Source organism: Cydia amplana, chromosome 18, assembly GCF_948474715.1.
Source record: "Cydia amplana chromosome 18, ilCydAmpl1.1, whole genome shotgun sequence".
In the NCBI taxonomy this organism is placed as follows: domain Eukaryota; kingdom Metazoa; phylum Arthropoda; class Insecta; order Lepidoptera; family Tortricidae; genus Cydia; species Cydia amplana.
Genome location: NC_086086.1, coordinates 13,982,181 through 13,998,374, shown reverse-complemented (window position 1 = coordinate 13,998,374; position 16,194 = coordinate 13,982,181). Strand labels below are relative to the sequence as shown.

The window sequence follows — 16,194 nt, the reverse complement described above, 5'->3', positions numbered from 1 at the left end:
GGCCGGCCGTCCGACACTTTTTCAAAATCGTGACTCGCCCGCGCTGGCGGTCACGACCGAATCCCGTTACTAGCACCCTGCTCTCTCTAACGGGGACACGGGCAAGTCAGACAGAGACAGATGTGTTTTTGTCGGTTTGGGGAGCCTGAAGGATCGCCTCGGGCGTTTTTTGATTGTTTTTGATGTGTGAAGGTGAAGTTCCTCAGTTGCATCGCCGAGGTTAGCGATGGATCATCATAGGAACAAGGAAGGCCTATCATGATATATCCTAAATCTTAACTAAATTATGAATTTGTAAAATATTATGATTAATCCCGAGAAATTTTATCCTATCATTTTTTATCGATCGATAAATAAATTTGTATAACCATTTAAAGTATTCAAACAATAATAACCGAATTAAAGTATTGTAGGGACTTACGAACTCATAAAAATACTAAGTTGATTTACTAGTTACAAAGGTTATAGGTTAAAATTAACTCGATCGCTGGTCGATATTAACAAGTCACCAACCTTATTCTGATACAGGTCTTTCTCGTATACATTTTATATTGATATTGAAACTGTATTGCGTTTAAACGCTGCTTAACTGACGCTCGCGTGCAAATGTATTTTAGCTAATTACCTAACCCTTCTAAGATTTTTATAGCGAACAAAATGTGGGATTGTCATCACAAACGTTAAAAATTCCTACGAAAATACGACTTATATAGTGTCACTTCCACGCTTTGTCAAGTGGGTGCATATCAACTTAGATGCTATTTTTTATTACAAACTGGCCAGCGATTAGCTTTAGTCTTATTTTTAGTTGAAATAAAAAATAAATTATCCGCCGTTCTATCAACTGAGCTACCGAGACTTAGCTGCGAATATTTCCATCATATCATTCGTTGACACAATCACACAAGGCCTTTAAGAGGCGCCTAGCTACATCTATCGTCACAGACTCGGCGCTGACCATACAAATCTTATAACAAAAACAAAAACCTCTCGTTTATTTTATTATTATAGGTCAATAATGGCTGGATCAGTAATAGTTCACTCTTGAATTAAATACAAATCTTCACTAGGGCATATAGACGACATCCATGTTAACTAACACCTATTTATATCCCATTGAATTGGCACAAGTATCATATTCCTATTTCTGAATCCGCCCCAGCTACCGTTCAAACTAAGTTCTCACAGAGAAAGTTAGCTATCTATAAAACTACATTATTACTATTGCATATTCAACACGCCCTAAGGCCTAGCCATTCTACCTAGACCTCTGAGGTCCCTCACTCATTGAACAAATCTAAGTGAGGGAAAGATCAAGAAATACTGGTTTTTGGGTGCGTCGACGGTAACTACTTTTGAAGTCTGTTTAGCCGTGGTTTAAGGTTTTTACGGTGAAATATGTGGGAAAAGTGGACTTTCTTTTTTTATGTAAAATATTAAGTCGGTAAACAGGAAAATAGTACCTAAAAGGACTAAATGTTAAAAAAATAATACCTAATTTGAAGAAATAGGTAAGTATGCCCATAGTCGGTAAAGGTAAGTATAGGCACTAATTTTTTTTGGCAACCTATGTTATACACCTAATATTTAATATTTTTGTGACAAGTTAGATATCCTAGCTCCTTTTTTTAAACCTTACTACCATATACCATAGTCAAAACCAATTAAATACCTACCTACCTATTCATACAAAACCACTGTCTTTCCATTAATAAATAATTAACTAATTTCATTTATCAAATGCCTGTGAATAATCCCTGTCAAAAGTGTCGACGCGACACGATATGTCACTGATAATCCGTACATGCTAGGCCTCACATATCAACCAGTATAAGCGTGACCTCCAACTACTTATAGTTGTCTTGTATCTGGAGGTCTAGTTATAGTGGATGTGGTTACTGTTGTTTTGGTTATAGATACTGTTGTTTCGTGAATTGAGCTAGTCTCAATCAATGTCTAAGTTGCGAACTTGCGAGACGATGTGGTGGGATTTATTGATTTTTATGTCGATATGTGGTTTTAGTTGAGCTTTTTGGAGACAGAGTTTTACATTAACGGTGAAATTTACCATTGGCATGTCACATTAGGTTTGTTAGTTGATTAATGTCAAATGCTGCATTTTTTTTTGTAAGTACAACAGAGGGGTTAAAGAAACCCAATATGCGTAGGTATTATTTTTTCAGATGAGGCGAGATATTGTATTTCTATAATATTTTTAAGATTTTTGTCCATGGAAATCTATTTTTATCTACAAACATTACTAGGTTTCAAATTCGAAATATACGCCTCGCGCGCCTATATCTGCGGAGAATTATCCGCAGATATAGGCGCGCGAGGCGTTCCGTAGGTTAACCGGTAGGCACCGGTAGGTCAATATTATACGCCAAAAACGCTATAAGATCCTAAACCTAGATAAGTCGTGTCGCGCGTGATTTGACATTGTCATGACGTCATGAGTGGTAAAATAATCGCGCTATGTCAATAAACATTTCGTTATGTCGTTAGAAATTCTAACCTAAATTATAATAACATTTACGAATTCTCCAATCGGAGCTCATAATCTTACCATATACATGCTTTATCGTAGACCTTTCGATGAAAGACGGTATTGCTACCTAAATGCCGACATGGTTTAACATGCGGTTTACATGCAACCTTCTTATTTACATGCACCTAGAATATTTATCTAAGTTTAATATCCCATAAATTATAAAATGAGTGTGTATGAGCCTACTTTTAAATACTTACGCTTACTTTAATGTCCAATAGACTGCACGCTTTACGATCAGTATGAGGATATTTAGACTTTAATGCAAAATAAGAATGCCTTTAAAACTATAATGACTCTTCTAACGTTTACTATTTATAAAAGGAAGGCTTTAGAATAATAAGAAATGAAACAAAAAGAGATTACGATTAAATTACGCGAGTGTATTAATAAATTAGAAATAAATTAATATTTACATTCAATAAATACTTAAATTAAACGGTACGCGCGTGTACCGGCACATAATTCGAACAATTATATTACAATATATTTTGATAAATATCACAAAAGAAAAGGCGCAATTCGAGAACAATAAGTCGCGAGCTCCCCGTTTAGTCCTACCTAATTTAGATCTAGCCTACCTACTTTAGGACGTGACTACCTAGTTTCGGTTGACTACCTACTTTAGGTTTGAAGAGCGAGAGTTATTATTCCCAAGTACATTACGAAGGTAACGTTAACACCCTACGTTCAACTTTTCAAGGGACGTTTTCCGACACCAGCCATGCTATTCTTCAAAACACGATCCGCATTCCTACGAAAACCTCGCAAAATTCTGAAAGATATCAGGCTTTGTGCACTACAGACTCGAAATCTAAAACACTTCCGAGGTAGAGCACAAAAATGGGTTGGTTTCCGGTGTAATCCCACTCAGATCCCACGAGGTTTCAAAATACCAGGACGTGTCAAAAAATAGCACCCCAGATCCAAATTATCCAAAGCCCGCTCTGGACAACCCTCAGCGTCAACCTCCGAGATCCTTCTGACTCTTCCCTAAGCCATCCCACGGTTTGAATGGGGATGAAGTACTAGCCTCAGCCATTCTAGGGCTGCTTGTGTAATTTGGTGGTAATCTAGAAGGAGTTGATAGGAAGCTGCCATAGGATAACGAAGAGTTGACGCCGAGAGTCGAGTCTAGAGTTGAATAGTAGCCAGAGGAAGCGGCAGATGGTGGTGGAGGCGCCGGTGGCACTCTGCTAGCCTCCGCATAAGCATCTAAATGTGTCCTTACTAACACAAGGAGTTCTCCATAGTTGGTAACAGTGGCACCAGCGCCAGCCACCCTGTAAAGCAACAGCCGCGCTTCCCCAAAAAGACTATCCAAAATTTTACCTGTCGTGAAGAGGACGATGGCCTTCAGACAGGAGTACTCCGCCGAGTCGACGTGGAGCGCTTTCAGCTTCTCCACTTGCTCTTGGAAGATGCGGATGTGGTCCATGAAGGCGACCACTCGGTCCGCCGCCATGGGTGACGCGTGGAGACCCGCGGCCGCCAGTAACGGAGCCACGTGTAGGGGCATGGAACACTGGGACGCGTTCAGAACGAAGAGTTCCGACCACACGAGCCGGAGTAACGCCACTTGATCAGTGACTTGAAGGTCGGGGAAGAAGGGTATATTCCGCGCCCATTCGACAGCGGAGAAGAGTAATCTTGCAGCTAGTTCGCAGATATTGTCTATTCCCATGACGTTGGTGGGTTGGACGCATTGGCCGTATCTTGACGTTGGGTAGGGTTCCGCTCGCAGCAGCAGGGAGATGTAGGAGGAGAGATAGGGGTGGCTGTTGAGGCCGCCGGCGGGGTCGCCGTTGGCGAGGGCGAACTGGCCGGGCAGCGCGAGGCCGGAGGGCTGCGTCGGCGGCACTCGGCCTCTCTGAACAGCTGGAACAAGGAAATAGGCAAATAAACATAAAATAGCAATGACGTCGCGTAGTTCATGGAACAAACATTTTATTTAGGAATTATAAAACATCACAGGATCACCAAATAAAATTGGTAAATTCAGTTACATTAAAATATATACAGTTAAATAAAAAAAAAGAAGATTTATATATTTTTATTGATTTCTCATCTTGCGTGTCTGCGATCGATGCTAACTACTATTTATGAAGGCAGACAAACCACAGTCTAATGAATTTAGAGTCCCTTAAAACTTAACGGCAGCAATTCGCAATCCTAGGCCCCATTAGCATATGAGCATCTTGATTGCCCGCGTCACTGTAATAACTCACTTTATGACCCCCGACAATAGAAACCACAAAACCTTCCACAACCTCCTATCTCATGAACTCACGAGATACAATTCACAACTTTGTTCAATTAAAATAAAGATGAGAATCGGAAAACAAGGAGAAGTTTTGGAAGAGTTTCTGTGAGATACAATGAAGAAGGGGAGTGCAGTTAAATTAGTAACTCTAGAGGTTTTAGATTGAATTTACATGGATTCACGCGTTATGGAAAATTGAGTTGACGATAAAATTCAATTTTATAAGTGACGAATACATTTGTTACTGTATCGTATAATTTTAATTACTTCATATAATTGTCTTACTTTTAGATCCATCTGCTAATTCGTTTCTATAATTTGACTGTTATTATTAATTAGAGAAATGGCAGCCTCTAGGGCTTTTGCCAGAGTTAGAGGCAGATCATATTATCAACAAAATTAATTATCCTGCATTATTTGGTAGGTGAGAAGAGATCTCTGCTGAGAACAATTACGAATACTTACGTAAAGTCTATAATTGAAGGAAGCATAGAAAAAAAGAGAGGCAGAGGAAGGCCGAGACGTGCGTTTTTGGACCAGGCCACAAAGAGAAAATCAACGTAGTGACTTATTAGGAGCTCAAAACAGTGGCAGAGAGAAGAATAGAATGGCGGTTACTCCACCGACAAGAGAATTATGGCTCTTAAGAATTATGATGATTATATTATTTAGTTAGAAAAAACGATGTACTAAAGTACATTCTCCCACCAAGTTTCCGCCAGGAGTTTAATTGTTATAATGTTTACAGTTTCTTTTAATATAGGTCTCATCATCTGTGCCGGTGACTTCTTGTTCGTGACATGACGTCAGATATAAAAACTTGGACGTGCAGGTTGGTATCGGCGCGGCTATTCAAAAAATGTCTGGTCGAAAAAATACCACAGATAGTTTGGTTGGAGCGTAATGTTTTTGTGGTATATATATATTTTTTAATGTTCGGCAAGAATCGCTTGCCAGAGAGAATCATACTTTATTTTCTTATGCTAGCATTAAAACCTCAAAGAGAGTGATGAGTAAAGTTTTTTATTTTATGTTGACATAGAAATCAGAGGTAATAATGGCAAAAGCGGTCAGCGGGCTATGATTTAAATCACATTAATGGAAACTGAGACAAATTGATGAAATACCATACAATGAAAGTTAGTTTCTTATTTAAAAATGAATTGCTTAAATTACATGAAACTTGGCTAACATTACTTGAAACATATATTATATAAATTATATTCTACGTCTGGTTATTACCAAGTTTTGTGTGTAAATCTTCTACTAGCTCAAATTTCAGGAAACAAGCAGACGAGCCGCCTGATGGGAAGCGATCATCGTTGCCCATAGACATAAGCATCACAGGAGCCGCTTAAGCGTTGCCGACCCTTGAGAACCCTAAATCCCGCTTCTTTCTATTTAACGTTATTTCAGAATGTCATTTTAAAATGATAGCGTAATTTAGATTGTATGGTGGCGGCGGTTGTGATTTTTAGTCACAAACTACTGCGTAAAGTATAAAAAATGATTTAAAAGCTTAAATTTACTATCTTCAATACATTGTTACATAAGAGACGATCGCGTCATCCCAGAGACAATAAAGCAGTATAGTGTTTATTACCAAACTTTTATGAGCTCAATGAGTTCTCACAGTGATTGACGGACGGACAGACAGACTAATGCAGCGATGACGTTTACTTTTCATTGGGTTAATTCATATTAATTCTAGTTTTAATAAAGCACTTTGGTTTCGTGGGGAAGTTTTTAAACAAAAGATAAAGAGTTTTTAGATCTATAATTTGTCTATACTCTGGGCAAGCTAACTTTTTTAGTGGAAAAAGACGGCAAATAAAAAAAAATGAGGCGCGATGGATCGATTCCTATACAAATTTTGAATATCGCGCCTTTTTCTACTGACAAAGTTGGCTTGTAGGTATAAAAAAGATTTTTGCTATTAGGTACTTGTGGCCGACTGTCAATATTTTTTATATTTACCGTACAATATTTTTTATTGGTGTAACTTGTCAAACAAAATTATTCAAAATAGTTTATTAAACACCTGTACAATACGGAACGAATCCGCTCTAAAATGCCGAACGAATTCAAATCGAACGGTCCAAATTGTGCTCCGACAAAAATGCGCAGCGCGCTAAGCATTCGAAGTATTTTCTTGTGAATTCGTTTTTTGGCGGGAACCGTACGCTCCCACCAACTTACATTGACAGATAAGGACCATCTTATCGCTTAGTATTAAAGATGATTTTTGCTTGATGTGATAAAGTTTAAAAGTTGGTCGGCCTGTCACCGACTCGAATGCTCGCGCACGCGCTGTTCGGCTTTTGTTTTTTTCTCAGGGAAAATCGTAAGCAGGTTGTATTTATGAAGATTTAAAAGAGGTCGTTGTCGTTGAGTAAGCTTATGTTAGAGAGATTTTATCATTATCAATAGTCACGTAAATAAAAGATATTGTAAGTTTTGTATTTATACTCCAATTGCCATTAAATTAACGCCTAAATTACCGTCTGACTACCCTAAGTTTTCATGCCAAGAGTTACGTCAAGTGTGGAGCTTATAGAGATATTAATGCGTTCTTAACACAGATTTGGCAGTTGTGCAAAGTTAACGTGGTCAGAGCCTACCCAAGTTTCTGAAATTACGGTCAATGAAACTTTGTGTAATACCTACTCCGCTGAATAACTAAACAGTAGGTAGTAGGTACTAAATTATGAGTAACTGACTAAATAAACTATAAAGTAAAAGTCCTCACGCATTTTGGAAACAATACTGAATTATGGTGTTTTATCCGTCCGAATCGCAAATAATGACGCTCAACTCGTGACGTACCATCGTCCATTACTAACTGACATTCGTAAACCTTAATCCAAAGACATAAGACTCAAATATGATCAGTTAAAGTGTTGTCCGTATGTGGGTCGCTCCCACGCGTCGACACCTCACTTAATAGCGTCATTACGCTATCCGTCGATACATCTCGGACCGAGGTACGTCACTAATCGATCATAGTGCACATAATACAGTACGCTATCTTGATCTTATAATTCTTACAAGTGTCGAGTCAAGAAGGTTACTATCGTGTAATGTTGTCATTGCAGTCAAACTGGTCTCACTGCAGGCAAACTGTAAATACAGTTTTGCTGGCATCTGATTTAGATTGAAGTGCTGTTCTGTTCTGTCGGCCTGATTCGAACTTTAAGATACGTCAAAAATTTGCTAAAGATACGATATGGATCGGATCCGAAAATGCCGCCAATTGCGACAAAAAATTCAAGTGGATGAAGTGAAACCGGTTGTCGTCCAAACAGTTTAATAATTAGAACATTCATCATAATCATAGCCATAATCATAATCATTTATTGTATAATATTAATATTACATAATATTATTAATAATATTCATTAATATTTATATTATCAATTCAATAATAAATACGTTACACTTTTTTTACCCAATAAATAACACCCAATGACACGAACAACAAAAGCAACTTTGCAGACAAATTTATAAAAGTAGTATTAGTAGCCACCTTTAGTAACATTCCTTGCATAATGCCTCTGTGAGGGCGATTCTGATTTCACAATTTGTTACGGTTTTTATCTTGTTTTGATACGACTTGGACGATAGCTCATGCTGATTGGTACGAGCGAAAAGCACTGGAAGTTGTATCTGTTGTTGTGTGTGTGTGTGTGATGTGTTGTTGTTGTGTGTTGTTGTGTGTGTTGTGTAGAGCGTCTTCACATGGTCCTTTCTCTTTTACTCCAATGAAGGCGTAATTAGAGTGACAGGGAAAAATGCCCGCAATTTGCGAACTTCGATTTTCGCGGTTATAACCATGATTAGACAATGTGAACGCTCTTAAACATCGTACTCGCGTTGATTAGTGCGCGCGGCATACCTGTACGGCTACCATCAGTTTGGCACTGACATAAACGCCATTGAGAACGTAATTTACTTTCTGTGCATCTCGCTCGTACTCGCATATTAGTGCAAACGAGATGTATAGAAAGCAGGGATGTTGCGAACATCCGCATCCGCATCCGCAAACGCGGAACATCCGCATTATTTTCAACATCCGCATCTGCATCCGCATCCGCATAAAATCGATGCGGAGCTTATGCGGATGCGGATGTCGAACAAGTTGGTACAGGAACGTCTTAGCGGCGGCGTAAGTGCTAGGTAATTTCGTCATTATAACGAAATCGTCTAGATCCAGAAAAGTCGGCGTAGTTACTGTTTATTAAATATAACGCACCTATATTCTTGCTCAAATACTAAATGTTTCGTTTTTTTTAAATAAAAGAATACTAAAAATGTAATATTTGACGTTTTCTAAGTACCTAATCTTGACATCCGCATCCGCATCCGCATCCGCGGATGTGAGCCTTTAAATATCCGCATCCGCATCCGCGGATGTCAAAAAATCTGCATCCGCAACATCCCTGATAGAAAGTAAAATACTATACATAAGTAATAAAATAGCGTATATGTCCGTTTTGACACTGTCAGTGACTCATGGTACGGGCTCTACACTGTGATTAGTGTCCACATAAGATCAAAACTATAACAAATTTGTAAATTCTGATTTAGCTTCCCATTCATTCTCAAGGAAAACATTTACATTTATTTGTATAGATTATTTAAATCAAACAAATTGCCTCGGAATCCGAATTCATACAATAAACAACTCGTTAAAGACGCTGTACACTTTTCCATTAAATCGAATCGATTTTTGAGGTAGTGGACGAGCGTTTTTAACGCAGTCTGTTTAGAAAACAGTTTTTTAACTCCATGCAACTCTACACTTTCCACGTCTGTTATTTATTTACGACACAAAATGATAATTTGAATCCTAGCACATTTTTCACATTTGATTTGGCTTTTGGTTAAATTTTACCTGATACATACTACTGCCGGCCTAGCCAAGGTTACAATCGCTATCGCTTCGACAACGAAACGTTTTGTGTCTCTCTATCACTCTTTCATATTAGTGCGACAGTAACAGTTGCGTTTCGATCGCGCGCTACGGAGCGTAAGCGATTGGCATGTTGGCTACGCGGCCTGAACCACCAGAAGATATTCTTTCACTGAGCACACTTAGAAACTTTGTACACCAGCAAAAGCGTCCATGAAATGTTGCAGCTCGCTGTACAGTAATGACATCATTACTAATGTATCTATGATATTATCTTTTTAATTAGTGATGCTGATGATGGCCTATTTTAAGCGGATATGTTTTGTATCAATCGACGATTTGCATCGGTATTCGGCGGTAGCACGGTCGCATTTTTATCGCTTGTCACCATGCCTGTCACGTTCTAACAAGTATGTAAGTGCGAAATGGACGGGCATAGTGACGGGGAGGCGATAAAAAAGGAATGGCGCTGCATGCCCGCAGGTGATTCAAAGACTTTCCTAAGAAGTCAAAATACTGTCAGTTCTACGTTAACCATATCTTTATAGATGATAATTAATGTAAATTAGCATTAACAGGGGCTTCCATTCCGTAGAAGTTGTCCATTAGTGGACATTTGCATACGAGTACGTCTCATTTCGGATTTCACTCGTAAGTCGATCTTTATTACGAATGAAGGGGGCCCACAGATTACCGTTTACCGGACGATATCAGCCTGTCAGTTGTTCGGAACTGTCACAGGCTGATATCGTCCGGCGAACGTGTAATCTGTGGGCCCCTTAAGGCTGTGCTAGCAAGGGCGATTGAACAACAGTTGACAAAAACTGCGATGAGATTGGCAGTCCAGAAGTCTGTGTTGTACGGGCAGGGTTTTAAAAATGACGGGCGTTTTTCCGAGCCTTGTTTATATGGGGTAAGTAATTATAAAAGTGACAATGTATGATTAATACAAATTAAATGATTATGAATATATATATGAATATGAATAATAGAACGTATACAAACCTATAATATATTGCTCAGAATATATATGTACATTCAATTTGTATAATTTTGTATGGCATCATGTGCAATAAGTATAACGTGCGAACGTGCGATACGTATAACAATGAATTCTATAATTTTATAATGTATAATGATCTTTACATATAATATCGTTTATGATAAGTATAAAAAGGTATAAAGTTGAAATAATATAAGTAATATACGAAACAAATACCACGCAATAAACCTAACCTTTTCTTTTTCTTGGGGGTAACAGTTCTAACCTAACCTAACCTACTTTTCTGATAGCAGTTTCTTTCTCTGAGGGGTCACAGTTCTTCCCCCCACTTTCTAACCCACTCTCCTTTCTTTTATCTAACCCACTTTCCTGGTAGCAGTTTCTAACCTAACCTAACCTACTTTTCTGACAGTAATCAGTTTCGATGATCTTTGAAATTCTGAGCTATCCAAATAATTTTACTGATGTTTTGTTCAGATACTTATATGAGATGTTATTAATTATTTTAATTTATATGCGTAATGAATGTTCTATTAAATGTAATTAGTATATTTGTATGTTATATCAAACAGCGATATGTATATTGTATGTTACATTATTTTTATGTTATACTAATTGAAAATAATATATTTAGTGCATTCAGAGTTCATTATACATATGATTAGTATACTTTTTGAACGTTTGTAAACTGAAATTATACCAAAAGTGCGCTATTCATTATGATACGCACCCGTTTATATATATGCGACTGAAAATCTAGTCGCCCATTTGCGCACGAACTTATAAGCGCATACCAAAGCGGATAAGTGAAATTAACGATATTCCTATTATAAATAAAATTAATATGATAAATAAAATTGAAATTTGGTAAACGCCGTGACTAATATACGTAGATGAGTCATTGTAAATAAAGATTATAATATATGTATATTCATTATTTATGAGAATATTTCTAACAAGGCGTTAGTTGACGATTAACATACATATGTTACGGTATAATATATAGCTGGCGTTTTGGTTTTGACTTTAATGCCTATTACCTAACATCCGGGTTTCGTAATTAATTTTTACCAATAAATTATTATGTAGGTTTTATTGCGACTACGAGAGGGTTACGAATTTATAGTTGGTCAAACCAAATTTGTCAGTAAATAAGAACAAAAAAAACTATACTCATTATTTTCTGTTGGGTGCTAGTACTAGTGTAAGACAAAGATAATATATGATACTCTCTGTCTGTTTGAAATGAGACAGTCCTTTGACAAACCATAGTAGCTTTGTAACAAATAAAAACAAGCTTGTTATTCTTATACAAAGTTTGTAAACACTCACCATCAGATATATCTGAGCGGACGAGGTGCTAAAAATTTTCTGAACGCACTCTAACGCCTTGACAATAGAGTCGTGTTCAGATATTTGTGAGCACCTTGGCCGCTCCGATATACGTGCTGACAACTGTAAGTAGGTACCTACAACTAAACGGAGCTACATATTTAAAAATCTCCTCTTGTACGGTTTACTTATGCCTAAATTGCCTAATGCATCAAAATACATAATTTGTGCCATTTTCAACCAAAAGGGTACTTATTGCCGGTTGTGAATAAGACGCTATTTCCATGAGGCTTCAATTTGAAATCAACCTTATCGACAACCGACAATGTGGTACCTTTTAGTAGAAAACGTCACATTTATAATTTTTCTGAGCGTTTATATTCCCTGCACGTACAAATCTTTAAGAAAACTCGTTCAGCGGAGAACTTTTAATCTTAAATGTTAGGTAATAAGGATCATATTGCACGATTTAAAGAAGAAAAATTAGTTTAGTAGCTGTACCCCGAGTTGACACATGATGTTTACGTTAGCGACTGTGTAAAATCAATCCAGTCCATCTCGCTCGCACTGATATATTCGTGCAATAGAGAGGGAATGGGGAGTTTACGCAGACGTTTTCTATACCTTAGGTATCAAAATAAGGGTTATGTGAAGCTAAACATAAGATTGTCAGAGTTATACTTGACACAGATTGTATGAAGGAAACGATCTTAGCCGTGAGAGGGCGCAATTCGACTTTCCTTTTAACAGCTCGTGACATCAGGGATCGGATACCGGTATTTTTTGTATGGGAACGGAAACGGTATTTTTTCGTTCTTTGCTAATTACTTCATTTCTAATTGGGCAATCTAATAATACGAAGTCGTAACCTACAAACACAACTGAGTGCTACATTTCGAGTATAAAATAATTCGAAAAATATGGTTATTTCTATGTTTTTGCAAAAAACCGGTTCCGATCCCTGCGTGACATTGCTAATTTTGTTATATGGACAATCTTTTTAACCGCTTCTGACATGGCTTTAAAATAAGCAATAGTTCAATTAAAAAGACAACTCACATAATACATGTACGGGTCATTTATAATCAGCCATCAACAAAAGTGGTAATATTAATTAGTTCGAAAGCTATAAATTACAATTAGCCACTAAAAACGCCGCAAGCATAACAAATATTTTACAATTAAATAAAGTATCACTTTACTCTCTTATTTAGAAAAAAAATCTAGAGAGTTTGCTTTCACTCATTTATAATTTCTAATTACATAAAACAACCCTTATAAATTTTTAGATTAATTACTGACAGCTCATGACATCGGGATATTCAGGAATCGCAAGAATTGACAAAAACGTGCCAAATATTTACATACCTAATAATTTTAAATCCACTTTGCGCAATTTCTAAGTTCTTCTGAGAATATTAATAAACGTTCTAATTTATTAGAAGTTATAAGACAAATAGATCCCCAGCAGGCGTATTATGGATCAGTTTATTCACGTGATAAAATAACATAACCATCACTTTTTAACACTACGGGATTGAGAGTGACGGACACCGTTTTATCGCGCTGTCACATAGACAACAATGATCATGACATGATATACGTACTGTACGGATATGATGGTCGTTCTTGTCTACGTGACAGCGTGATAAAACGGTGTCCGTCACTTTCTTTCCCACGGTGTTAAACAGTGACAGTTATTTTATCACGTGGATAAAGATGGATAAAGCTATCCATAATAGGCTGGCTGAATGTTAAGCCATTTCACGACCGGTCATTAAGACAAGTCGTATTGAGCCGCTGGTCTGTGGTACCTAAGTATAAACCTAAGATACAGGCGTATGTCCTTGATCTTAATCGTAGTCCAAGTCTAGATTCCAGATCGATTAGCACTAGATTGTTTCTAGTGAACTGGTAAATGTCACAAATTAAAACAGTTCCAGATAAAAATAGTATTATTCATCACAAATGCTCGAAAAGGCTAATTCTTCAAAAACTAATGAAAAAGTAGCATTTTATGTATGTACGAGAATTTTAAAAAGTCTTTGTAATTTTTGTACCGTCCATTTAAAAAAGTTTAGATAAAAATGCCTCAATAGCATTTTGGAAACACGTCGCTTTCTACATTAAGTGAGTTATCTGTTCCCAGTATTCGAGGCGTAAAAATAAAATCTTAATGATATCAAACACACCCGTTAGAGGAACAAAGGCTGTCGACCATTTGTCGCGTGCGCGGGCGCTGTTAAGGCGCGTTTACACTCTGCGACAGCAAGTCGCGTCGTCGTGTCGCACGGCTTCAAAATCTGATATATCAATCACATGAGAAAATATGTCCTGAGGGTCCACAGACAATCCAACCTCTAGACATAGCATAGTCGCGCTACCCCCTCTGCCACACATACATACGGTAGCGTTACTCCATCTTCGAGTCAATCCCGTGCCGTGATTGGTCCGTGTCTTTGAACGGACCAATCACGGCACGGGATTCGCTCACCTCGTCCCCCCGCACCCTCGTATTTTTGGCAGCATCGGTTTCATGAAAGAATTGGCCTAAGCTCAGTCTAGAGGTTGGATTGTCAGTGTGAGGGTTATATCTCACGCGTGTTTGCAATTATGGCAAGCTTATACTTTGTGGCATAAATAGGTTCGAGTGTTCATCAGTTAGCCACTAGTATTATATTATACACAAATAGCCAAGCGAATATCTGGCGAACGCGACGTTGCCACTTGGTGCAACCAAGGGCATTAGATACCTTAGCACTTGCCTACTCCCCTATTATGGCAAGGTTATACTTTGTGGCATACATGCCTGTGACAGTGTCAATTTTAATAAAAGTGTGTATATCCGCCGTAGATCTTTTCCTAGCTAGAAATCTGTACACCCAAATTGAGAAGAAATACTGCACACAATACCGATTTGACGCTGACCAGTTAAAGATCTTTATTTGAACCTCATGGGCTAAATTATTTAATTTCAAATAGCATAGTTAGCATACTGTGGGACTTAGTCAATCTGTATAAGAATCTCCTATAGTATTTATTTATTTATTTATAGTTGCAATGCTTTTTAACTCTGTTCAACAACATTTAATTATATACGAGAGACACTCAAATCAAATGCGCATTATTTCGTGGTTTCGTGCAAGTCAAATAATTTGAACCATGATTGCGTCAATGCGACATCGCGCCAGTGTAAACGCGCCTTAAGACCCACATAAAGAATAGTGGACATAAATAAAATTGTACACATAAATAACAGATTATCAACTGGTATCCGGACGTAACGAGATATAACTATACAAGTAAAATAAATAGGCGAACGGTAAATGAAGTTGTATCATCTTTACAAACCATTTGTGAACCCTATTTCAAAGGCATAAAGTCTAAGTTATATCAGTGAATGGTAAATGAAGTTACAGCTTTGACGCAGAACTTTAGTGAACCTTATGTTTAAGGAATAAGGTTCAAGATATATCAGTTGTTATGGCCCAGGTTTTGAAGTAATTGTGATGTATGTGAGACCCATGTGTCTTGGTAATGGGGGATGGAGGTAAGGCTGTCGCTATTGGTATGTTGGGCATACTTAAGATAATTATCAATTACGGTTCAATTTATTTATATTTTAAGTGTTAACTTTGTTTAAAATGTTCATGCCATAAAAGTAAGATCATTTTTAGGGTTCCGTAGCCAAATGGCAAAAAACGGAACCCTTATAGATTCGTCATGTCTGTCTGTCTGTCTGTCTGTCCGTCTGTCCGTCTGTCCGTCTGTCCGTCTGTCCGTCTGTCTGTCCGTCCGTATGTCACAGCCACTTTTCTCCGAAACTATAAGAACTATACTGTTGAAACTTGGTAAGTAGATGTATTCTGTGAACCGCATTAAGATTTTCACACAAAAATAGAAAAAAAACAATAAATTTTTGGGGTTCCCCATACTTCGAACTGAAACTCAAAAATTTTTTTTTCATCAAACCCATACGTGTGGGATATCTATGGATAGGTCTTCAAAAATGATATTGAGGTTTCTAATATCATTTTTTTCTAAACTGAATAGTTTGCGCGAGAGACACTTCCAAAGTGGTAAAATGTGTGTCCCCCCCCCCTGTAACTTCTAAAATAAGAGAATGATAAAACTAA

General features: G+C 37.5%; 1 protein-coding gene across 1 annotated transcript in view; it reads right to left on the bottom strand.

The window, feature by feature from the left end:
* LOC134656340 (steroid receptor seven-up, isoforms B/C) overlaps window positions 1-16,194 on the bottom strand; it is a gene marked incomplete at its 5' end in the record, with an annotated part of 135,717 nt that overhangs the window by 77,939 nt on the left and 41,584 nt on the right. Inside the window, one exon of the mRNA XM_063511855.1 lies at window positions 3,881-4,426. Coding sequence (XP_063367925.1) covers window positions 3,881-4,426 — 546 coding nt within the window. The remainder of the gene's footprint in view (window positions 1-3,880; window positions 4,427-16,194) is intronic.